The sequence below is a fragment of the Chelonia mydas genome, chromosome 5 (assembly GCF_015237465.2).
Source record: "Chelonia mydas isolate rCheMyd1 chromosome 5, rCheMyd1.pri.v2, whole genome shotgun sequence".
Classification (NCBI taxonomy): domain Eukaryota; kingdom Metazoa; phylum Chordata; order Testudines; family Cheloniidae; genus Chelonia; species Chelonia mydas.
In genome coordinates this window covers 26,954,402-26,980,811 of record NC_051245.2, presented here as the reverse complement: position 1 = coordinate 26,980,811, position 26,410 = coordinate 26,954,402, and the positions used below count along the sequence as shown (strand labels likewise).

Below are 26,410 nucleotides of genomic sequence, written 5' to 3'. Positions count from 1 at the left end.
ACTAGCTGAAAAACTCAACCTTGATTATAGTCAGAAATAGTTTCTCCATAATACGGTAGTATATTGTAAATACTAGAAACATTTGTTGACCGTCATATTATCAACAAGGTGATAGGCTCTATATTTTAATTTTCCTTTTTAGGAGTACAATTTAAAATATGTTGAATTAATTGAAGAACAACTTAATGAAGCACTTACCACTTACCGTAAACCTATTGATGGCGATAACTATGTTCGTCGGAGCAACCAAAGGTAACTTCTGTTGCACATAAACTTGTTTTAAGAAAGACATGAATTGTGATTGCTTTTTAAAATGTCATAATTATTGCCATCTAAACAGATCATCTCTCTTTCTACCAGATTACAGCGGCCACATGTCTACCTGCCAGTTCACCTTTATGGCCAACTGGTGCACCATAAAACAGGCTGTCATTTGTTGGAAGTTCAGGTGAGGACATTGACGATAGATAAATTAAAAGTAGGGCTGTCAATTAATTCCAGATAACTCACACGATTAACTCAAAAAAAAATTAATCACGATTAATCATGGTTGTAATCACATTGTTAAACAATAGAATACTAATTGAAATTTATTATATATTTTTGGATGTTTTTCTACATTTTAAAATGTATTAATTTCAGTTACAACACAGAATACAAAGTGTACACTGCTCGCTCTATTTTTTTATTACAAATATTTGCACTGAAAAATGATAAAAGAAACTGTATTTTTCAGTTCACCTCATACAAGTACTGTAGTGCAATTTCTTTGTTGTGAAAGTGTAACTTACAACTGTAGATTTTTTTTTTTTTGCTCCATAACTGCACTCAAAAAATTTTTTAGAGCCTACAAGTCCACTGAGTCCTACTTCTTGTTCAGCCAGTTGCTAAGACCAACAGGTTTGTTTACGTTTAGGGGAGATAATGCTGCCCACTTCTTATTTACAATGTCACTGATAAGTGAGAACATGTTCCCATGGGTTTTTTGCAGCCGGCGTCACAAGGTATGCTAAACATTCGTATGCCCCTTCATGCTTCAACCACCATTCCAGAAAGAAACAGACTGAGTGGTCTTGTAGGCTCTAAAGTTTTACATTGTTTTATTATTCTTCTTCGAGTGCTTGCTCATGTGTATTCCACAGTAGGTGTGCGTGTGCGCCACGTGCACCGGTGCCGGAAGATTTTCCCTTAGCAGTACCCATGGGGGGGAGCAGCACTGCGACCCCTGGAGTGGTGCCTCTATATCGCGCTATAAGGGGAGCCGTGAGCTCCCCCCACCCTCAGTTCCTTCTTGCCGCCAGTGAAGGTGCGTCAGAACGTCTTGCTCCAGTGTTGCTGCAGCCTTTCCAGTTGGTCTTAGTGGTACCTTTAGCTAGTGTTGTTAGCTCATAGAAAGTAGTTTCTCAGTTGTTAGAGTGGCCCACTGCATGCCCTGTGTCCCAGGCTTCAAGTCGTGCGACTCCTGTCACCCTTCCGTGCCAAGGAGTGATCCACACGCTGAGTGTCTCTGCTGCTTGGCGAAACTCACGTGAGTGAATGCTGTAAGATCTGCAGGTCTTTCAAGCCGCTAACTAAGAAGGAGAGACCCATCAGGCTTCACGCTCTCCTCATGGAATTGGCGCTCGCTCCAACTCCGGTACGCCGTGCGCACTCGGCACCGGGCGCCGCATCGTTGGTGCGCAGCGAAACCCCCTCCACCAGTCGGCACCGTTCCCCTTCCAAGAAACAAAGGAAGAGGTCGACCTTGCAGCGGCGCTGAGAGAAGGAAGGGTGAGAGGATGGTCCCGCGTTGGACAGCCCTCGGTTCCCCCCGAGCTCGAAACCTCTGACTCGTGCTGAGCGGAGTAGCCCGGCAGCGTCGACACGCACCTCTCCCGCAGTCAGGATGCCGTCAACGCCAGAGGCTCTACAGGCTGCATGAGACATTCTGAGCTAGCTGGTGCCTGGGGCGCTGCGAGTGGCGGGCCCTCGGTCCCTAGGCAAACCGCCTCTCAGCACTCGACAGGCCTCCCCAGAACGGCGCAGCTCTCACCCTGAAGACCGCTCTCTGTCTCGTTCAGTGCACAGCAACCGGTCCACTCGCAGCTCGTGTCCACCACCCTCGACGCCAACCAGGGTTCCATCCGGGCAGGAGTCCCCGGGTCCCTCCACGCCACGCAGCAGCAGACGCAGGCACCGAGATAGGTGTCGAAGGCGCTCTTCTTCACAACGCAGCTATCGTAGCTGGTCTCGGTGCGACTGACGCTTCCGCTCTGTCAGGCATCACACACGGGGCTCCTGCCGCGTGTCACCGGCACCGCAGTTCCAGGCGCCGAAGCGAGTCTTGGGACAGTACTTCCGGCGGGTACCTGTCTCGACATTGAGGTCTCGGTCCCATGGAAGACGGCATCATAGGCACTGCTGCTCCTATGGTACCGTTTGGTCGGTGGTGGCTTCGGCCTCGGCACTCAGCCACTCCTCGCTGGGCCATACCGCCCGACCAGATAGTGCCACTGGGCTCACAGCATGGACAGTGGCAAGGGGCCCCATGGCAGGGACAATGGTGTCAATGGGCACCGTGGCCGCCGATGCCCACCCAGCCTGGAACCCGCTCGGTGGCCGGGGCATCTGAGGCCTCGTCGGCCTCGCTATCTAGGCAGAGGGACAAGTTGACAGGTCATGAGTCGTCGGCTCTGCGCCCGGACTCTGACCTGGGGGTTGATCCTCCGGCACCGGCTAAGGCCCACAGCCCTGTGCCGGCCTCCTTTCCTGCACCAGATAACACCATCACGGCACCACCGCCCTCTGCTCCACAGGAAGACTTCAGGCCTCATCAAGACCTGCTAAAGCAGGTGGCGTCGAGCCTCCAGTTGCAGGCCGAGGAGATGGAGGGTCTGTCCAATTCCTTCTTTAATGTACTGTCCTCCTCGGTGCCGGGCCATGTGGCTTTACCCCTTCACCAAGGAATAGCCAACATCTCCAACGCCTTGTGGCTAACTCCTGCCTCTCTGGCCCCGATTTCCAAGAAGGCTGAGAGGAAGTATTTCATGCCGGCCAAGAACCATGAATACTTCTACTCTCACCTGGCACCTAACTCTCTGGTGGTGGAATCTGTGAACCACTGGGAGCAGCAGGGCCAGCCCTCGCCCACCCCCAAGAATAAAGAGGCCAGGAGACTAGACTTTTTTGGTTGAAAACTTTACTTCTCTTTGAGTTTCCAGCTCTGGGTGGCCAACCCATCAGGCCTTACTGAGCCGATATGATTTTAATATATGGGAGTCCCTGCCAAAGTTCGAGCCACTCCTCCCAGAGTGGGATAGGAAGGACTTTAAGGCATTGGTGGATGAGGGGGCGACGGCAGCCAAAGCTTCCCTGCAGGCAGTGTCAGAGGCGGCGGATACGGCGGCTCGCTCGATGGCCTCCGCAATCTCCATGCACAGGGAGTCATGGCTCTTCCTGTCCGGGCTTTCGGGGGAGGTCCAGTCCCTCTTGCAGGACCCGCCATTCAACAGGAAACCCCTGTTCGCCGAACAGACGGACATCAGGCTGCACAGGATGAAAGACTCTCACACCACCCTGCAGACCTTGGGCCTGTGCGTCCCTCCAGCTAAGAACAAGGCCAAACCGCAGACGTCGGCTCACCCTGCACAGAGCAGATATGAGTCCCCTTTCAAGAGGCCGAGACACCAAAATTGCCGGCCTCAACAACAGTCCCGCTCTGCTCCACAGCCTGGGCCCTCTAAGGTCAAGAGGCAGGGACAGAGGCGATTTTGACTATTTGCAGGGGGGCACCAGGGTAGTTGCCATGGAAACCCCTCTACTAATAAAGTTTGTGTTCGGCAACCGATTGTCTGCCTTCCGTGGCGAATGATCACGAATAACCTCAGACAGCTGGGTCCTCAACACCATTTCCAAGGGCTACATGTTGCAGTTGAGTTCACCCCTGCCCAACCACCTCCATCCCTGGTGGGCTCGTGGGACCCAGAGCACATTCACCTCCTAGGTCAGGAAGTGGAACGACTACTACGCCTGGGGGCAGTGGAGAGAGTGCCAGTAGAATTCCAGGGCAGGGGCTTCTACTCCCGATTATTTCCTGATCCCAAAGGCGAAAGGGGGTCTCAGGCCAATCCTAGATCTGTGGAATCTCAATTGGTTTATGGTCCGCTCTAAGTTCCGCATGGTATCCCTGGCTTCTATTATCCCCTCCCTGGACCCGGGGGACTGGTATTCTGCCCTGGACCTTCAGGATGCATATTTCCACATCTATATTTTCGAAAGGCACAGGCACTTCCTCCTGTTCCTGGTGGGGCCCGACCACTACCAGTTCACAGTTCTCCCGTTGGTCCTATCCACGGCGCTCAGGGTATTCACAAAGTGTATGGTGGTGGTGGCGGCCTACCTCAGACGAGAAGGGGTCCAGATGTTCCCATATCTGGATGATTGGCTTCTCAAGGGAAACTCACGGTCTCAGATGAGGGCCCGTGTGGATCTGCTCCTGCCTACATGTGCCAATCTCGGCCTGTTGGTAAATGAGACCAAATCAATGCTGGTCCCGGTGCAGCGCATAGAATTCATAGGGGCACCACTGGACTCCTTAAGGGCCACAGCCTCTCTCCCAGTGGGCAGGTTCGAAACCCTCAAAGGTCTCATCGCATTAGTCACGGCTTTTCCGGTGACAACAGCAAGGGCATGCCTTCAGATTCTGGGACATATGGTGGCGTGCACGTATGTGGTCCACCACGCCAGGCTCCGAATGAAGCCCCTCCAGCTATTGCTAGCCTCCCACTTCTCCCAGGCACGGGACGGCCTGGACAAGGTCCTCACGGTACCAACCCCAGTAATTGCCTCCCTAGAATGGTGGTCCTCCCCAGGCAACATGCTCCAAGGGGTTCCTTTCCGGGAGACAGCCCCGTCAATAGACCTGGTGTCCGATGCGTCAGACTTGGGCCGGGGAGCCCACGTAGGGAACATGCAAACCCAAGGGATGTGGTCAATCTTGGACGCGTCCCTCCATTCGTCACACAGTTTCATGGCAAGGTGGTCAGAGTCCTTACGGACAGCACCACTGCAAAGTTCTACGTCAACAGGCAAGGTGGGGCACGGTCCTCGGCCCTCTGCTGGGAAGCCCTGAGCCTATGGGAGTTCTGTATAGCCTACATCATCTCCCTGAGGGCTTTCCACCTATCAGGCACCCGCAATACACAGGCCGATCACCTCAGCAGGGTTTTTTCCCCCCGTTACGAGTGGTCGCTACCCACGGAGGTGACTCACTGGCTCTTTCAAGAGTGGGGAATTCCCCACATGGATCTGTTCGCGCCCCGCCAGAACCGGCGTTTCCCCCGGGTTTGTTCCAAGGCGGAGGTTGGGAAGGGACTCGATCTCAGATGCCTTCCTCCTGCAGTGGTTGGACCAGCTTTTCTATGCTTTTCCACCATTTTCCCCTTAGAGGCAAAGTTCTAGAAAAAATGAAAACAGACAAGGCACATCCTTATTGCCCCAGCCTGGCCCCGTCAACATTGGTACGGGACCCTACTGGACCTGTTGGCGGCCCCTCCAAGGAGGTTGCCGCTTCGCCCAGACCTCCTCTCCCAGAACAGGGGCCACCTCCTTCATCCCAATCTGGCTGCTCTCCACCTGACAGCGTGGCAGCTCAGTGGCTAGACAAGGAGGTGTTCTGAGGAAGTCAGGCGGGTCCTCCTGGAAAGTAAGAAGCCGTCCACATGCCGGACGTACCTGGCGAAGTGGTCCAGATTTTCCGGGGGAGTGGGGACTTCCCTCATTGTCCACACCACTCCAGTGTATCCTTGAGTGGCAACCGCCTCTGTCAGAGTACACTTGGCGGCCATATCGGCCTTCCACCCGCCAGTGCAAGGGCACTCGGTCTTCTCCCATACTATGACCTCCCGCTTCCTGAGAGGCCTTGACCGTTCATTCCCGTATGCTAGATCCCCTGTACCGCAGTGAGACCTAAATCTGGTGTTGTCCCGCCTCACGGGGCCTCCCTTTGAACCCTTGGCCACATGTTCCTGGTCTCACCTCTCCTGGAAGATAGCTTTCCTTGTAGCAGTCTCATCGGCCCAACGTGTCTCGGAGCTCAGGGCCTTGATCTCAGAATCTCTATATATGGTCTTCCACAAGGATAAGGTCCAACTTTGCCCATCCCCTGCATTCCTCCCAAAGGTGGTCTCCGCCTTCCATATGGAACAGGACATCTTCCTTCCCGTGCTCTGTCCGAAGCCCCATTCCTCCAATGAGGAACGCCGCCTCCACACGCTCAACGTGCGCAGGGCACTGGCCTTCTACCTGGTTCGTACTAAACTATTCCGTAAATCCTCACAACTCTTCGTTACCTCGGCTGAGCGTATGAAGGGGCAGCCTATTTCCACCCAGCGCCTTTGTCGCTGGATCACTTCCTGCATATGCACATGCTATGATCTGGCAGGGGTTCCCCACCACTGATCGTCAGGGCGCACTCAATGAGGGCTCAGGCCTTGTCGGCTGCCTATGTAGCCCATGTCCTTGTCCAGGACATCTGTAGGGCTGCCACCTGGTCTTCAGTTCACACGTTCACTGCACACTATGCGATCGTCTCCCAAAGTAGGGATGACGCCGGGTTCGGCAGAGCAGTACTGTGTCCCAGGAACTCGTGAACTCCTATCCACCTCCAACAGATATAGCTTGGAATCACCTACTGTGGAATACACATGAGCAAGCACTCGAAGAAGAAAAGACAGTTACCTTTTCCGTAACAGGTGTTCTTCGAGATGTGTTGATCATGTCTATTCCACATCCCGCCCTCTTTCCCCTCTGTCAGAGTTGTCCGGCAAGAAGGAACCGAGGGTGGGGGGAACTCGCAGCTCCCCATTTAGCGCGATATAGAGGCGCCACTCCAGGGGTTGCAGCGGTGCTCCCCCCCCAACGGGTACTGCTAAGGGAAAAACTTACGGCACCGGTGCACGTGGCGCACACGCACACCCACTGTGGAATAGACATGAGCAACACATCTCAAAAGAACACCAGTTACGGAACAGATAACAGACTTTTTTGAATGCAGTTATTTTTTGGTACATAATTTTACATTTGTAAGTTCAAATTTCATGATAAAGAGATTGCACTACAGTACTTGTATTAGGTGAATTGAAAAATACTATTTCTTTTGTTTATCACTTTTTCAGTGCAAATATTCGTAATCAAAAATAATAATATAGAGTGAGCACTGTACACTTTGTGTTCTGTGTTGTAATTGAAATCAATATATTTGAAAATGTAGAAAACATCCAAAAATATTGTTTAACAGTATGTATAATCGCTGTTAATTTTTTAAATTACTTGGCAGCCCTAACTGAAAGTAAAAACAACTTTTCAAGTGTAATATAACGCTTCTAGAATAACTGACTTGGATAACCTCTGTTTTGATCATCATTTGAACAGTCATTAAATGAAGATTCATAAAACTATGGACTTTCCAAATTTCAAAGAAGTTATATCTTGCAAGGACAATCTTTACCTGCATTCTATCATCATGTGAAATTCTTCCCTGTTGTTGAAAACATCAGAGAAATATCTTTCAATCTGCTTCTTACAACTGATCATTCTGAATGGTCAGGACCGAAATAGGAAAGGCAAACACATCACCAATAAGAAATGCTTTTTGGAGAGTATATATTAGCTGGATGAACACTATAAGCAATGATTAGTAAAGCTATGCTTTTGCTTTATGCATATAGAAAATATGGATTGAGAATTTTTGTTAAAACAAATGTGTATTTTAGGTCCTTGAAAATGGAGAGAGAAATAAATAAATCTTTTTTCATTTTTAAAAATTAACTTGTAAACTTATCTTATAGAGTGAGTTTTATAGAATTGTTTAAATAAAATAACTTCAAGTGGAGGGTCAGATAATGCATTGAGTTAATTCAATGAATCTGTCCCCTTTTGAGACCTGAATTAAACTTGCATAATTCACTAACAATTATATTTGATGCTTTCACTCAAGCTGCTGGTGAGCATCTGTCTGTTCATATAATTAAAACCATCGCACAATTGGACAGAATGTGAAATGGTTGACAGTCTTTGTACAAAAGATGCCCGAAACTCAGATAGTGACCGCACCGCACCAAAAGCGGGGGGAACGGTGTCTCAGCTTGCCGAGGGAAGGCAGTTGTGTTTTATGGCCGCGGGGAGGGAGGGAAATGAGGTCAGAAACTGCTGCAAAAAGTGAACAGTGGTCAGCTTTGCGGCGCTGACTCACCCCCTGGGAATGTGAGGTCGGAAGGCTATAAGGGTGCAAGACCTGGGCATTGTAAGCCCCTTTTTCCACACAGCAGGCAAGGCAGCACCCTCCGTCCCTCCCCAAGAGGTGGCAAATATCAGGTTGGTCTAGGACCTGTTGTGGGCATTGTGCTGGTTGCTCCTTTTTAAGGAAGGCTGGGAAGTAATTTTTCCTGCACCCCCAGATTGGCCTTGGTGGAGTGAGGATTTTTTGCCTTCCCCACAACAGGTGTCAGGGAGGACCTTTCCTGGTAAGAAGAAAAGGTGGTAGGCCTTATGTCGCAACTTATTTTGTAAGTGTGGGGCGGCTGTCCATTGCAGGTACTCCCTAGGGAAGGCATCCACTTACCAGATAAATGACCTGGTAAAGGACTAAAAAGGACGTGCTGGATAAAGGAACGGAATGGGGGAGGGGGCTTGGAGACGCCTATGATTGGTATGGCAGGGAGCCAAATCCTCTTGCCCCCCATTCTTATAGCCAACCTTAACCCTCTACCCTCTACAGTGGGGTGGATGGTAAGGTCCAAGCCATGGGTTGGCTGGGGGAACTTGGATGGAAAATAAAGGGTGGCTGGTGGAAGCCCCGGGTAACAATTTGAATAAACATGGGTTTGCCTACACTGTACACTTTATCTGCCGGGTAGTCCCAGACATCTATATAATAAAGTTGTAGCCTGGTTAAAATCCATATCAAGGGTCTCCTGTCCTCCTTTTGGTATACCCAGACAACAGGGGGATTGTGATTAGGTTTGAAGTACGTTGGATTGAGCTCTGCTGGGGAGATTACATAATGCCATCCCTAAATGAAGTTAATCATGCTATTAATCTCTGATTTGTAAATCATTTGGATATGAGGGAAAGGAAAAAGAATATACTAGGAATCTCTTTACCCTTTGAATTGTAAAACTGCAATGAGAAGGCTTTCCAATGGTGTAAAAGTAAGTATTAACATGTTGCATGCACTGACTACAGAATCATTTGTTCCTCTTTGGCAGATGAGGTAGTGTTAAGTTTATAATTTTCCTTCGGCATTTTTGGTGTTAATCAGTCAAAGTTTTTGTATGCTGGAGCTGTCCAATTTAAAGTGTGTGTATGTAAACATTTGTTAAAAGCTTGAGGAGAACCTGATGTATTAAAACTTTCAATATTTAGTCACTTTGAACTGAGTTTGTTTTGTTCTCGTCCTCTAGAGTGTTGTCCCAGATTTAAGTTACACTGTTCGTTCCCCGATGTTGGATAAGTGGGAAGGAATTAAACATCTGAAAGCAGCCCTTTGGGCCTTGGTTAGTAATAGAAATATCTATCTGTTTTCTTTTCTCTTATTTCTGCTGTAATTTTTCACGTACTGAAATAATTAAGGAATTAGTTTTAAGTAAAAGTAGTTCACAAGACTTACTCTTCTGGTATCCTAGCTGGTCTTGCTGATGGAATACTATGCATTGCATGTGGCTCTTTAAGAAAATCTTTGGTTTCAGAGCAGCCGTGTTAGTCTGCATCCGCAAAAAGAACAGGAGTACTTGTGGCACCTTAGAGACTAACAAATTTACTTGAGCATAAGCTTTCGTACATAGAATGGAACATATAGTAAAAAGATATATAGATAGATAGATAGATACACACACACTCCAATTTTACATGTTCTCTGTAAGAGGCTAATTAGTTAAGATGAGCTATTATCAGCAAGAGAAAAAGAAAACCTTTTGTAGTGATAATCAAGATGGCCCATTTAGACAGTTGACAAGAAGCTGTGAGGATACTTAACATGAGGAAATAGATTCAATATGTGTAATGACCCAGCCACTCCCAGTCTCTATTCAAACCCAAGTTAATGGTATCTAGTTTGCATATTAATTCAAGCTCAGCAGTTTCTCCTTGGAGTCTGTTATTTGAAGCTTTTCTGTTGCAAAATTGCCACCCTTAAATCTTTTACTGAGTGGCCAGAGAGGTTGAAGTGTTCTCCTACCGGTTTTTGAATGTTATGATTCCTGGTGTCAGATTTGTGTCCATTTATTCTTTTGCGTAGAAACTGTTCACACAAAGATGGACTACAAGCTATCAGGAACAGTATCACCGATAATGTCAGGGCAAACTTGGTGGCTGACCTTTGTGACTTTGTCCTCACCCACAACTGTTTCACATTTGGGGACAATATATATCTTCAAGTCAGCGGCACTGCTATGGTACCCGCATGGCCCCACAATATGCCAACATTTTTATGGCTGACTTAGAACAACGCTTCCTTAGCTCTCGTCCCCTAATGCCCCTACACTATTTGCACTACATTGATGACATCTTCTTCATCTGGACCCATGGAAAAGAAGCCCTTGAGGAATTCCACCATGATTTCAACAATTTCCATCCACCATCAACCTCAGCCTAGTCCAATCCACACAAGTGGTCCATTTCCTGGACACTACTGTGCTAATAAGCGATGGTCACATAACCACCACCCTATACCGGCAACCTACTGAAGTGAAAAAACAGATTAACAGAGCTAGAAGAGTACCCAGAAGTTACCTACTACAGGACAGGCCCAACAAAGAAAATAACAGAACGCCACTAACTGTCACCTTCAGCCCCCAACTAAAACCTCTCCAGCGCATCATCAAAAATTTACAACCTATCCTGAAAAATGATCCCTCACTCTCACAGATCTTGGGAGACAAACAAGTCCTCGCTTACAGACAGCCCCCCAACCTGAAGCAAATACTCTCCAGTAACCATACAGCAAAAACACTAATCCAGGAGCCTATCCTTGCAACAAAGCCCAATGCCAGCTCTGTCCACATGTTTATTCAAGTATCAGATGGGTAACAGTGTTAGTCTGGATCTGTAAAAGCAGCAAAGAGTCCTGGGGCACCTTATAGACTAACAGACGTATTGGAGCATAAGCTTTCATGGGTGAATACCCACTTTGTCGGATGCAACTGATGCATCCCACAAAGTGGGTATTCACCCACGAAAGCTTATGCTCCAATACGTCTGTTAGTCTATAAGGTGCCACAAGACTCTTTGCCATATTTGTTCAAGTGACACCATAATAGAGCCTAATCACATTAGCCACGCCATCAGGGGCTTTTCACCTGCACATCTACCAATGTGATATATGCCATCATGTGCCAGCAATGCCCCTCTGCTGTGTACATTGGCCAAACCGGACAGTCTCTACAGAAAAGAATAAATGGACACAAATCTGACATCAGGAATCATAACATTCAAAAACCAGTAGGAGAACACTTCAACCTCTCTGGCCACTCAGTAAAAGATTTAAGGGTGGCAATTTTGCAACAGAAAAGCTTCAAAAACAGGCTCCAAGGAGAAACAGCTGAGCTTGAATTAATATGCAAACTAGATACCATTAACTTGGGTTTGAATAGAGACTGTGAGTGGCTGGGTTTACACATATTGAATCTATTTCCTCATGTTAAGTATCCTCACAGCTTCTTGTCAACTGTCTAAATGGGCCATCTTGATTATCACTACAGAAGGTTTTCTTTTTCTCCTGCTGATAATAGCTCATCTTAATTAATTAGTCTCTTACTCCACTTTTTCACATTCTCTGTACATGTGTATATATACATATCTTCTTACTATATGTTCCATTCTATGCATCCGATGAAGTGGGCTGTAGCCCACAAAAGCTTATGCTCAAATAAATTTGTTAGTCTCTAAGGTGCCAGAAGTACTCCTGTTCTTTTAAAAAATCATTATTACTCTTCACTTTTTTACAAAGCAAAAGAATGGACTGCCATAATGTAGCATGTATGGTAATATGTGTGGCTAATCTTCAGGGGATATGACTTGCTGTGACCTGCTTAGTGTCACCATCATTTTCCCAAAACATTTGAGGGGAGACATCGACTGGTGGGTTTGAACCTACCTGGTTCAATTGGCCCACTGGGGGGAGATAGAAGGGAAGTTTGAAATCCTTTTGGGGTGGAGCAGGAACAAAACTGGACATTAGTTTCATCATATGTCATGGGTCTGTCTTCCCTCTCTCACCAATGTTTTTTCTCTGTGCCCCAGTCCAAGTTGACTATTGATGGGGACAAGTAAAGTGCCTGTATGATGAGGGGAAATGTAGGATTATCCTTGTTCTGTTATCCCAGAGCCCAAGGTGACATATGGTGCCCTGAGTCCTTCATTGCTCACAGGTGAAAAATACCAGAAGGATTGACTATCTGATCTTAAAAGTTAAAGGTTTGAAGTTATACTAAAATTGTGGCCAGGTGGCATTTCACCTTATTAGCATGCCAAGAGTTTTGTGGGCACCACTACAAATGACATCAGCAGTTAATTATATTTGATGGCAAATAATAACTTCATTCCAGGGAAATATCGGATCATCAAATTGGGGCCTTAACTTGCTTCAAGAAGAAAATGTGATTCCTGACATAATGGCACTTGCCCAGCACTGTGAAGTTCTGTCCATTAGGGGGTATGTATATCTAATTTTAAAATTAAAATCTGAAAACAGTATTTCCTGACAAGCCTAAGATGTATAAAGATTTCTACTTTTGCTTACACTGGATGTCCTTTATTAAACATTATTGACAAAGTTTGAGAAATTTTCCAGGTCCTCTAAATAGGTCAAAAGTTTATTTGCAGGAAGAGTCGTGGAAACTAGGTTAGGAAAAGGCCGTCATGGAAGGCATTAATTTATTTATTTTTAAAGAAGCAAGTAAAATTTTTAGAAGTTCTTAAATCTCTACCACTATTCTTTTTGATTTTTATTCAGTAATATTTGTACAAGATTTTAGGAGGAAACCGATAAAATGTATTTGGTCTCCAAAAGTCTATTATCACATTACCCCATAGACTCTTTGAATGTAATAGAAAATGAGAAAAACACAGTTAATATGCTGAGTTAAATGGATCCCATAGCAATTTTGTGGCAGCAGAGTGCATGCTAGTGGTTTTAGACTGTTTTGTTCCCTTGTTCCCCTCTGCTCCACCCACCCAGTCTGGTTTCTGCAACCTTGTCTCCTCCTCTTCTCTTATTTTCTCTCTTTTCCCTTCCACCCCATTCCATTCCTCACCTTTCTGCATTTGAATCAGAACCACTGCTTCTGTTTCTCCATGTTACCTATCTGCCAGCATGAGGAGCATTGAGAGGACAGGAGAGATGTCTCCCTTCTCTCAATTCCTGTGTGTGGCACCAGATTAGCCCCCATCTGGCAGGAAGAACAGTTGCAGTTCTGCTCAGTCCGCTGCAGCCATAATAAATCTCTATAGAGATTGGGTGAACTGAGAATTTTAGAAGGCTTATAACTTGGCCACATTTGGCTGAATTTTCACAAGGACAGCAAAAGGCATATCCCTGGCATCAGTACATCTCTTTGCATAATTTCATGTTCCTGTGCCAAAGCATGGACATGTTATAGCTTCTGCTTAAAATGGTAATTTTTTAACATTGGCAAATGACATTTTCCCCTAAACTTGTTTTTGGAATATTATCTGAAACTTCAGGAAAAGAAACCACACACCCACCAAAAAAACAAAAACAGAAAACAACCCACAACGAGCAGCAGTCTGAGGCAGATACTCAACACAGAAAATTTCAGCCCTAACAGTTAGTTTGTCGTAGTTATAAACAACTGAAAAAGGGGTCTTATAATGGAAAGTGTTAGGCTACCGGTTCAGCCTATAATTTTCTATTACTGTATTTCTTCTTACATGGACAGTTTCTTACCTTTTGTTTAGTTCTGTACCGTAAAACAAACAGGAAGTATGGAACTGATTAACATTGCTGTAGGAACCTTAACTTTAGCCTTTCCTGATTAACTTTTTAAAACTGTGGAACATTAACATTGTACTACACAAGGTTTTTTTTCTCCATTTTATAAATTTAATGTGTAGTTGTTACCTGTACGACACTTGCTCTGATTTGTTTTTCCATTAGATAGAACAAAAAAAGCTACTCAACTGGTTTGCAAGGTCTATCTATATTGGATTATCTTGCAACTTTGTTTCCTCTTAAAAATCAAAAGTATGTTTGAGTAACTCAGATCTATTGATTAAATCACACTATTGTTACTGTTTTTATTAAACACAGAACCTGTGTCTACGTGCTTGGTTTAATAGCCAAAACTAAACAAGGTTGTGACATTCTGAAGCAGCACAATTGGGATGCAGTGAGGCACAGTCGTAGACAGCCATGGCCAGTAGTCCCCGATGACATGGAGCAACTCTGCAATGAACTCTCTTCTATACCCAGCACTCTTAGCTTGAACTCGGGGTCCACCAGTTCTAGGCATAACAGTGAAAGTGAATCTGCACCATCAAGTAAGCATAACTAGAATTAATGATACAGTGGTAAATATTTCCTAGTAAGTTTTCAAAACAACGTCTAGAAAATGTTTTTGTATGTACAGTATTATTATACCTATAACCTTGGTGTAAACTTTCTAGGCTTAATAATAATACATTCGTTTTGTGACCAATATTGGGAATTTAAATCTGCTGCTAAACATACTGTATTTAGACATCTTTAAATAGCTCTAAAGAATGCAGCATTGCTGATTGAAGGTTAGTCTGAGGTTAAGTATTAAATACAATAATGTAGCTATGTCTTTGAAATAATGAAATGCATCCGATGAAGTGAGCTGTAGCTCACGAAAGCTTATGCTCAAATAAATTTGTTAGTCTCTAAGGTGCCACAAGTACTCCTTTTCTTTTTAAAGAAATCTTTAACATATAAAGGATTTCGTAAAAGATAAGTAACCTGACAAACCAGGATTTGAAGAGATGTTTTCCTTTTCTGATGGGTACAGAAACTAGTAATGCAAGTACTGCATGTTGCAGAAATTGAAACAGAAGCGTAGTAATACTTACAGCTATTGTCATTGTAAACACCAAAGGAAATGATTATTTTCAATAGCCTGTGTGGAATTTAGTAACACAAGTCCCATTGCATTTCAGTGAGACTTGTGTGCCTAAATCCTTTAGATGTTTAGACGCCTTCAGTTGTCAGGTTACTTGCCTTACTTTTTTTTTAAAGAAATTGTACATATTGACAGGCGAAAGGATATCCTAGAAAATTTGTGATAGGCAGCTCTTTTTAAGCAATTGTTCTATAGATCATAAGATTCAATAATTATGGTCATCAGGAATAAACAAACAGTGTAGGTTGGGAGATCACAAAAATGTAATTCTCAAAGTGTTAGCAGATGCATACGTGCAGAGAAAATACCTTTCAAAACCCTTGAAATAGCTGGTTGGTTTTTTGGTTTTTGTTCCCCTTTTATGAAGACTAAAATTTCTGGTGCAGATGGCTATATAGCTTATGCTCAAAACTCATATTTGTACAAACCATTTAGGCATTCACATTTTAAAAATATGTCATATGAGGAAATGAACAAAATTCAAATGAATTGTAAAGGTGAAATCAAGCTGTGTGATTCAGATTTTAAGTTTGATGCAGCTTCTATTAACAAAGAATGTAACTACAGTTTGTTTTCATGGAAATTTCTTAGCGTTGGCTCTAGGTGGAATTAACAGCCATCTTTTCCAAAGCACAAAAATAAGAAAGGGCAAGGGAAGGGGATTGTTTTCTAAGCAGGAAACAAATGCTAATTTAAAATGTGACTTGTGCATCATAACGTACATGTGTACTTCTTTTTGTTTTAGAATTATTAAATGTATTTACCTGATCTTACTGTGTATCAAGTTCCAGTAATTTTTCAATAGGTTTTTTACAGTTTAGTTCCTACACTTTCTAGAAATATCAGCATTCAGCAATAAGAATCCTTATTTAATTTCAGGTATGTTTATCATGGAGGATGACCGGTTTGGCAGTACTTCCACTAGCACATTTTTCCTAGATATCAATGAGGATGCAGAACAAACATTTTATGATAAACCTGGACCCTTAAAGGATAAGGATCGTAGTCCTTTTCCCTTTTTTGCTTCTAGCAGACTTGTGAAGAATCGCATCCTAAATTCACTTACTCTGCCTAATAAAAAACATAGAAGTAGCAGCGATCCTAAAGGAGGCAAACTGTCATCATCAGACAGTAAGTCAGGCTTGAGGCGAAATCGTACAGTAACAGAGCCTTCCAGTAGTATAGACTTTACTCCTGGGGATGTATTCACTCCTGGGTTCAAAGTTCCTAAAATCCATACTTTACGCTTAGAAACTTCATTTGTTGGGAGCAAGCACATGGAAGATACAGGTAGTACCCCAAGTATTGGAGAAAATGATCTAAAGCTGCCAAAAGGTCTTGGAAATGAAAATCACAGGGAAAACACAAGCAGAGAGAGACTAATAGGAGATGGTTCTACACAAACACATTTCAAGAGTCGTAGCTTAAGTTTTAATACGGATACCACAACAAGTGGCATAAGCTCAATGAGCTCAAGTCCGTCAAGGGAGACGATGGGTGTGGACACTACAAATGTAGACACTGACTGTGGAAGTTTGAGTACTGTGGTAAGTACAAAAACAGTTAAGACAAGCCACTGTTCAACTCCACAATCTAACCACCTGCCTCTTTCAAAATCAATTTCTGTATCCCTGGTGCCGCCGGGATCTTCTCATACACTTCCTCGAAGAGCGCAGTCCCTTAAAGCTCCTTCTCTTGCTACCATAAAGAGTCTTGCTGACTACAACTTTAGTTATACAAGTTCTCGAGATGCCTTCGGCTACGCTACATTGAAACGCTTACAGCAGCAAAGGATGCATCCTTCACTGTCGCATTCAGAAGCCTTAGCATCTCCAGCAAAGGATGTGCTGTTTACTGACGCTATTACCATGAAGTCTGGGAGCTTGGATTCTCGGCTAACGCCAAGCAGGTAAGAGGCATCCATACTAACTTATTATTTCACAAGCATATCTGCAAATTAATTTTTTTTTCTCATGAAAATTACTTCTTCATTTTTCTGCTAATGATAGGTAACATTCAATGCCTAATGATCTGCAAGTCCATTGGAAGAAGTGTAACTGTGTTAAGGAATAATTAATCAACTAGGGATCTGAACTTCCTAATTGCTGTTCTAAAAGGCCCAGCACACATAACTGTCTGCATTTCCTCTCTGCCAGGTAGATCAGGCACAGGACCAACTATTTTCTTATTTACCTTGGTGTTTTTTCCCTTTTAACTTTTTTGGTAGGTTTTTGTTTTGTTTTTGTTTTTTAATAAATACTAATATTACTTAAGCTGAAATAATAATGATTCAGGCTGATCTCCCTGGGCTCATGCAAGGAGAACAAACAGTGTTTTATTTTCTTGAGTTTCTCAGAGTTTCACTTACTGAGATTTTAAACTGAGAGCACTACCTCTGGATTAGACCTGGATTAAGTCCAGCACAGAGACACTAGGTGAAATTCTTGCCCCACTGAAGTCAATAGGAGTTTTGTCACTGACTTCATTGGGTCCAGAATTTCATCCGTGGGACCTATATTTAGAGAAAGTCAGTGTCTCCTTTATATGAGTGTGATATCAGGCATACTGAAGCAACGATTAGGCCATTACATAAAGTGCTTGTCTCATGACATTGACAGTCTTGCTTTGCTAGAGAGAAACCACCAGCTGCTGAAGTCCCAGCACATGCCCCCTTTTTATCAGGTCACTGTCCCTGGACTCGGTTTCCAGAGTTTTCTCTTTTGCGTTAGTCTTTGACTACTGTTGTCTCAAATTTGAGACTGCTCCTGGCAGGGAGAAGGAGTTTTCTAGCTCTGTTTCTTGGTCCATCTCCCCCCTCTCCCTGCAACACACACATCCTTCCACCAGCATACTGGTTGATGTGAGAGAAAGGGGAGAGGTTACCATAGTTGTTTCTTCTCTGGAGCCTCCTGGCTGCTGCACAGGAGGCAGGCATCTGCTGCCTGTCTTTGTTGCTCATTGCTTTCTCAAGCAGCAGCAGCGGCATGACATAGGACATATTTGACTTTCGCATATGTTCTACATTGAAGTGCACAGTTTTGAAAATCTTGATCTTATGATAGGATATGGTCCTTTTTTAGTCAAATGTAATTCGAGAGGTGCTTAGTGCCCGCAACTTCCCTTTAAGTTATGATTACTGAGCATCTTTCAGGTCATGCCCCAGATCATCATATAAGCTCTCACCTGTTTTGTTGTTATACCAATAAAATAAAAACCAGCAGGATCTTAAAGGGGAAAAGGCAAAATGCCACATTTATTGTGAATACAGAAAGAATCATAGTAAGCAGTTAGTTATAGCTATAACATTCCATTCAATTTCATATTTATACACTCTCTCTCTCTCTCTGTGTGCGTGTGTGTGCGTGCGCAAGGTTATCATCATAGTTACCAGCCTTAGAGTTGCGCATGCCAAGCCACTGGCCAGGTGGCCTGGACATGAGGAGGGGGCAGGGCCTTGTCAGATGCACATCCGATGCTCCTGGAAGTTGGTTTGAAGAATCAGACCCCAAAGTTCTCACTTTCTAGAGTCCATTTTTATAGGAATTTATTCCTATGCCAGTCTATGGGAATTGCTTCATCATGCTGTTGCTGAATCAATCAGCAGATGGCACATTTCTGATGGCTCCATGCTGCCAGATGTTATCTTGTTCTTCGGTTCTCCCATCCTTGAGGCTGTTGGGTGGATTCCAGTCTGCCCTCCGGGGGGTCCTCTGGTTGTTTCCACTTGACGCCTTCTTCGGCCGATGGACACTGGATTCTTAGGCTGGCACCTCCCTGATCATTCATTTATTATCCACACCAAGCATCCATCCACATATATCCTCAATCTCTATTTTAATCACAATTGTTAACAAAGCGAGATAAATAAATACAACAAAAGGGCGGGGGAGTCTCTGTGTGCTCTTTCTGTTGTTACAAAGTATTGCTCTGAGAACAGACTCTGTCTTAGAATGTACTAACACAATTAGCAGCTTGCAAGTTTCACACAGAGAGGGAGAGAAACAGTACCAAAAACCAAGAGACCTCTTAATTAGTAAAACCCTGGAATTTAAACTATGGGGAATCAAATTCATTTGTGATTTTAATATAGAACTTCTTTAATATGATCCGACGTTATTACTTACTAGATCTCAGGAAAATGTCCTCATTCTTTACCTACACTAGTGTTTTTTCTTCTGGTCTTTCCCTGAGAAAAATAAAGTTCATAGGTTAATATTAAATTCCTAGCACTGCAGTTGGAAATGAGGAAAATAGTGGCAAATAGGTGTCATTAGAACATTTAAAGTGGTATGGCTGTTTTGTGGTGTTCACTCATTGTAAAAAGTAGTTGTCTAGGTCTAGATTGATGGCATGAATTTTTTTCCTGCATCAGTTGCCATTCTAATTAGTGCTGGTACACAGAGATACTAGAATAAGTTATCAAGAATAAAATCCAGTTCTCCTACCTGCTTTAACCATGAGACCAGCAAATGAAGCACTGGTCCTACAGATGATCTCCTTCACTACACAACCCTGATTCATGTATACTGAGTGTGCCAGGGGTCCTGTGAAAAAAGTAATATTTGATCATGTAACTAAAGATTATCGAGTATGCACACAAGGGGACTGAATTAAGGTTGAACAGGTAATCTTAATTGTCCTATATCCTAAGCTCTGAGTGCTTCACTTGGCAAACAGTATTCTTTTAACATAGTTTTTGTATTTAATTTCCTATGTTTTTAAAAAGCAAATGGGAAAGGGGGGGGAAAAAGAAATTTAATTATATGGCGTAATATTGACCCCCCCCTCCCCCATGGGTCATTGGTAGGGTTGAGACCTTTAGATCCACCACATACCTCTGCCACTTGAGCTAACAGAGTAACTGATAGGTGTTAGTAGGTTGTCCTCTATGTGGACCAGTACTAAAGGGGAATGAGAGAGACAGTTTGCCAGATATTTGCTGACAGCAGGGGGATGGGGAGACTCTGGAATCTTGGGTTCTGTTCCAAGATCCGTAGGGGGAGTGCTCCAGTGGGCACAGACTCTTCTTCGCATTCCCTCAAAGCATAACCCCCTTCTGCCCCATCCCCTCCAACATGTTCTTGTCTCTTCCCCACCCCTCCCAGTCCTCCTGTTCTTCCATAGCCACTCCCAGTCTCCATTCCTCAAAACTCTCATCCCATTGATCAGTCAGTCCCATTCTCCGCTGCTTGGCACATCATATGATCTCTTTCTCCCCACTCACCCAGTCCCGCCTCCTGCATTCACCATCATCACTGGCTCCCAGTCCCAAGCCCCGCATTGGTTCATCTCATTGTGCCTTTCACCCCCAACTCCTGTCTGTTTTTTACCAGCCAGTACCAGTTTTTGCCCTGCACTCTGGCTCTTTGTCAGATCTGTCTCCCACCCCACTGGCTTTCAGTCCCAGTCTTTTGCATAGCCAGTTCCAGACTTCCCCGTCCCGATTTCCCTCTCCTCTTCTCACCAATGCCAGTCCACCCTCCCAGGTTCCTTGTCCCCATTTCTTCCATTCTCCATCCTTGGGTACAGATCTTGTCCCCTCTGCATTCAGTTCAGGTGTTTTTTTCCTCCAGTCTGCCTGAGCCCATCCAGGGTAGGGAAATCATTAAGCACATAGGAGAAAGAGTCATAGCTCTAATGCCCAGACCTGGAATGGCCTGCAGCAGCCCAGAGCTGCAATTGTAGGAAGAGATCTGCTCAGCACCAGGAACATGCCCAGTGAAGACAGAATCTTTAGAGAATTTAGCCCAGGGGTGTGCAAACGTTTTGGCCTGAGGGCCACATCTGGGTGGGGAAATTGCATGCAGGGTCACGAATGTAGGGCTGGGGCGGGGTGTGGGAGGGGGTGCTGTGTGCAGGAAGGGCTCAGGGCAAGGGGTTGGGTGCGGGGTGTACAAGGGGGCTCAGGGCAGGGGGTTGGGGTGCAGGAGGGGTTCGTGGTGCGGGCTCCAGCCCGGCACCGCTTACCTGGAGCGGCTCCGGGGTGGCAGCGGCTTGCACCGGGGCCAGGGCAGGTTCCCTGCTTGCCCTGGCCCTGTGCCACTCCTGGAAGCGGCCGGCACCATGTCCCTGCAGCCCCTGGGGGCGGGGGGACAGAGGGCTCCACGCGCTGCCCTCGCCTGCGGGTACCTCCCCCGAAGCTCCCATTGGCCGCGGTTCCCTGTTCCTGGTCAATGGGAGCTGCAGGGCCCGTGGCACCACGGGGGTGGCAATCCCGCGGACCGTAGTTTGCCCACCCCTGATTTAGCCACTGAAATCTAAAATCTCTGTTGAGCATATGTGAAATGTGATTTTTTTTCCATCCTGAGGCTTGTAAGTTGGCAAATTCGAACAGATATCAAAAGTCACATCCTTGGCACAGAGGCAAGCCCTTGCCAGATTTCAAGTCCTTTCCCCAAATCATGGGGATGCTAGTTTCCCAAAACAGGTTGTCAGAAATTTTTGAACATTGGCAAAATGTATATATCCTTGACCTTGTTCTTGGAAATAGATAAACTATTTTGGCTGAAATTTCTTTTGGAAAATTTCAACCTGAAGCAGACACCTAGCATGGAAAAGTTAAGCCCAAGTGGTTAAAGTTTGGCCAAGTCATAAGTAACAGGAAATGGGGTCATATATTGGGATGTGTTTGGCAACCTTAACAGCTCCCACCTATAGATGCAGAATCTAAAAAGGAGTGATTGTCAGAAGTTTGTCATTTGTTCTTTTAATTATGTTACAGGTTCATGAAAGCTTTAAGTTATGCCTCACTAGATAAAGAAGATTTATTAAGCCCTATTAACCAAAACACACTGCAGCGTTCCTCCTCTGTTCGGTCCATGGTGTCCAATGCTACGTATGGTAGTACTGATGATTACATTGGCCTTGCTCTCCCAGTGGATATCAATGAAATATTTCAGGTATGTACACAGCAATGTGTTTAACTGATGTACAGAATAAAAATGAGTTTGCATTTATTTTCATAAGTAATGGCAAAACTTCCCCCACTGATTCAGGATTCTGTTAGGATATATGAAATTCTCATCTACTTCAATGAGAAGATCTACATATGTAGGAATAGCAGGATACTGAAATTTCTGAGTTGAACATGTTTCTGACCTGGGGACACTTTCCTACCATTGTTGTTTACAAAAAAGTTCCAATCAGTTGTAGTGACATGATTTTGGAAGGGTGTTTTTCATTTAAGTTACCTGTTCTTAGACAAGATGCTAGTGAATTAAAGTAGAAAACCTGTGCTTCTTGAGGTTGAAATCTCAGCACTCGCTAACAGCTACGTATGTGATATTACTTTGTAGCTCATTACAATAGGACTTTCTGTTGACATTGTTTTATACTAAAATTGGCATAATTGATCATTTTGCACCCCCTACATCTGCACTTGATCTTCCCTCTTTCTGCCACTCCCAGTGCACTCCCCTCATTAAATGACTACTGCTTCATTTCTCTTCTCCTCTACATGCTCTCTCGCCTGTTTTCTCTTCTCTAATCCTTTGTAAGTCCTCTGCGATTTCATTTCTCCTCTGCTCCACTTAGTTGTTTTCACTACTGGCCAACTTAAAGAGGCTCTTCCATGTCCTTATCCTCTTTGATCTACTGATAGCCTATCACTTCCCCCTCTTTTAACATTCACTTGACTGTTTCTCTGCCTTTCTCATCAAACTCTCCTTCAGCAGAATTTTCCTCATTGGCTTCACCTCCTCTTTGTTGGTGGTGTTCAAGGTTTTGTCCTTGGCCCCCTCCTCTTACTGCACGCTTTTCCTAGGTAAACTTTTTCTTTTAAGACCTGCCATCTCTCTGCTGGTGATTCCCAAATCTAACTTTGTATCCCTTCAGTAATGTTCTGCAACTTTCTCTACCCATACTCATACCTAAATAGCTATACAGATGATAACATACAATTATGGACATCAAGCTGCCAGCTCAAAACAACTATAGTGCAGTGTGGAACTCTGTTCATCCCCAAAGCCCTCTTCCTCGTTTCTGTTAATAATTGCACCAACCTCCCTGTTACCCTGCTTCACAAACTGGATGGAATTTTTTTTACTGTACTCTTCAGTGCACACATGCAGACTTGATAAATCCAGCCAATTCTTTCATACTGTTTGTACAGCATCTAACATGATGGGGCCCTTATCCTGACTGAGTTCTGTAAGTGCTACTGTAATCTAAGTAATGAATAATTTATCTTCAAAGTGTGACCCATCTTCTACACCACTAGTGCTAAAAAACCGATCGATGCCATGGCTATATTACTCTCCTATCCAGCATGCTGTATCTAAAATAATTTTCCTTGAATGTCCCTCACTCTTTGCATTTCTGCACTCTTTTCTGATCATTTTTCATCATATTCAAACTCACTCATTCTCACCTTCTTGGCTGCAGATACCACTGCTTGTGCCTAGTTCTTCCTTCCCTATCCTGACTTCCAGCTCAGCGCACCTAGCTATTCCTAGGGGAGTATAGAATATCCTCTGATCCTGTGTGATGCAGTTTCACTCGTCCTTCAAATTCCTGCTCATGACTCACTTTGGTTAGACTTTCAGAACTGATCTCTCACCAATATTGCCTAATTCCATTAAATTTATCATATAATATATTAATATATAATATATAAAAACTATGTACACAGAGGAAAAAACAAAGAACTAATAAGATAGTAACTACATACAGTAATTTATTCCTTGATTTTTACTGTTGTAATCCTCCTTTCAACATTTCCTTTCACCCTCTACCATTAGTTTTTTGCCATACATAAGGGCTTGTCTACGTGGGCGGGGGGAGGGGGAAGCCTACAGTAGCTGGTAGTGCGGAGTAGATATGCTACACTAACTTCTGATGTGGACACTCTCTGGGCTCTCTGCACACTAACTTCCCCATGTAATCAAGCCCTTACTTGCGTCTTAAACTCCATTGAGCAGAGATCTGTCTTTAAAGCACCTTTCACATGTATGATATTGTAGAAATATTTGTAGGTGCAGCAAATGATATAATCTTCAGGTTATTGTGTGCACTTTGTCTGTTGGCTATATAGATTATAAAAACGTAACTAATTATGATCATCTTGTTTTGTAAGCTTCAGTTTCCAGCTGTTCAATAAAATCTAAAAAAAATTCTGCATATTAGTTCAAAGATCCTTTATTGACTTTCTTGAAACACTTCTGCATAACTTTCATTTAAAATGTTTCAGGTTAAGGAGACTCCTTATTTCCAAAAGAAAACCATGCCTCCATTTGATGACCGTGGAACTAGAGTCTTTGCATCTGGTGTAGGAGGTAGTTGTTTTTTCTTTTCAATACCATTTAACTATATAGCTTGACTTTACCATACTTTTTTTTTCCTTACCCTTCTTGAAAAAGTTATTCTTAGCTGTTCAGTTTTGAGGACTGAATTTAGATTTTTCAGGGTAATGGAGCATTGGCCCCTTATCAGATCTTGCTTGCAAGGTGTCCGGGTCTTGCTTGGAAGCAAGATAACAGACCAGGGAAATGAACAAGAGCCCAAATGAGAAACAACTGATCATGATGGGTTAGAGAAAGCAGACTAACTGTAAACCAGGCAGAAATTCTCTCCCGCATCGATAGTAAGGTATGTCTCCACCAATTGTTGCTCACTGTTTGTAACCTGGAAGATTGGTTAGATTCCCGTTTCCTCTGGATGATCATCTTTGCCTGCTTGGTAACCTGACTTTCTTGCCATAAGCATATTCAACCACTGTCTCATGATCTTCTCTGATTACTTTTGTATTTCCTGGTGGTGTTGACCTACAAAGCCTTACCGCTTGTGATTTTTCTACTGAAATACCACCTCTCTCCTTGTGACATATTGTAACAATTGAAATCAGCAGGGGCGCTTGAGCTGGACACCCCACCCTACTCCAGTATGGTGTAAAAGATGGTGTTCTTTTGATGTAAAAGATGGTGAATATCATGTTTTCTTTGGGAAGGTGTTTCCCTCTTAGTCCAAAATAGTCAGAATCCACTGACCTTCAGGACTCACTGCAAGACACGTGTTTGTTTTTTAAAGAGCTACTGAAGAAAGAAATATTGTTAGTGGCAATGTAAAGGGAAAGTGGGGGATTTGGTTTATTTTTGGGCTTCCTGGTTATTTAATGTTATGGGGTTGCTTTTCTTCTTTGTTGTAATTTTAACTGTATGTCAGCAGCACTTGCAGTGTCTTGGTAAGTTTTGTGGTTGTCAAACTTGTCACATACAAAAACTATTATACAAAACATTTTGATTGCATACATCAGTTTGTTGCACCCGTAAAAGAGAAGGTCAAATACCTGATTCTATTTTTGTATATTGAGTTTATACCAAAGTTTCATTCTTTTATTTTGAAAGGGAGTCAATATTTATTATGTATATTTTGAAATAGATTAATTATTGGCTGTGTATATTTTCTTCAGTTTGAATGTGCAGTTGAATTTATGGATGTATTAATTTTGCAATATTTTGACTGTCTTACTCATAAAGAAATTGAGGTTGTATGGGATGTTGAGATTTATTACAGAAAGGAAATCAGAGTTTTAATACTAACAACTCTTCTTGGAGATACACCACTTCCCAACTAAAAATATTTTGTTGTTTTTTGGCTAATTTTAAAAGGAATTTAATTAAAAGAATGTAATCTTAACTTTGATCTTGCTTTTTCTGATTTCTAATTGTGTGTCTACAGGCCATCCATCTGGGACTGCGGATGTTGTCAAAAGTCCCTTCCAAATGCTTAGACAACAGATCAGCCTCACAGAGATAATGAATACAAGTCGTTCAGATGCCTCGCAGTTTTTAGAAAACACAGAAGACACTGGGTTACAGGAGCACACAGATGATAACTGCCTTTATTGTGTCTGTATCCAGATGCTGGGATACCAGCATAATAACAGAGTGAACCCTGCATATAGTCATACAGGTTAGTTTGCCTCCATTACTGTCTGCTTTTGCTTATGATTCAATGGGATTTATAGAAATGCTGAATAAAAATACTAATGTAGTCTGTTGTGAAGATGAACAAAAATAATACATCCTTTTTAAGGGCTATGCTGTCTTTGTATAGCACTAAAATCTTGTGCAATCAGCAGTGATATTTCTAGATTGTAATTTCCCAATTTTCTGCATCTTCTGTTGGTGTTCATGCAACTGTGTGCATACATTCTTTTTCTAATTTTTTTTAAAAAGCTCACCAAAGAACGTTATTTAAAATGTGCAAGTTTGAAACCTAATTCAAGCCTGCACATAGATCAGCATGCAGAAAACTGAGACTCACTTTCAAACCAACTG

At 43.7% G+C, this 26,410-nt stretch overlaps 1 protein-coding gene across 5 annotated transcripts in view; it reads left to right on the top strand.

Annotated features, from left to right (window-relative positions):
* Positions 1 to 26,410, top strand: part of RICTOR (RPTOR independent companion of MTOR complex 2) — a 183,309-nt gene that overhangs the window by 143,688 nt on the left and 13,211 nt on the right. For all 5 annotated transcript variants that reach the window (XM_043547431.1, XM_037902702.2, XM_037902705.2 and 2 more), the window contains 9 exons: positions 143 to 252; positions 361 to 448; positions 9,441 to 9,533; positions 12,582 to 12,688; positions 14,306 to 14,535; positions 16,014 to 17,043; positions 21,856 to 22,033; positions 24,322 to 24,406; positions 25,809 to 26,042. In XM_043547431.1, the coding sequence (XP_043403366.1) occupies positions 143 to 252; positions 361 to 448; positions 9,441 to 9,533; positions 12,582 to 12,688; positions 14,306 to 14,535; positions 16,014 to 17,043; positions 21,856 to 22,033; positions 24,322 to 24,406; positions 25,809 to 26,042 (2,155 nt within the window). The remainder of the gene's footprint in view (positions 1 to 142; positions 253 to 360; positions 449 to 9,440; positions 9,534 to 12,581; positions 12,689 to 14,305; positions 14,536 to 16,013; positions 17,044 to 21,855; positions 22,034 to 24,321; positions 24,407 to 25,808; positions 26,043 to 26,410) is intronic.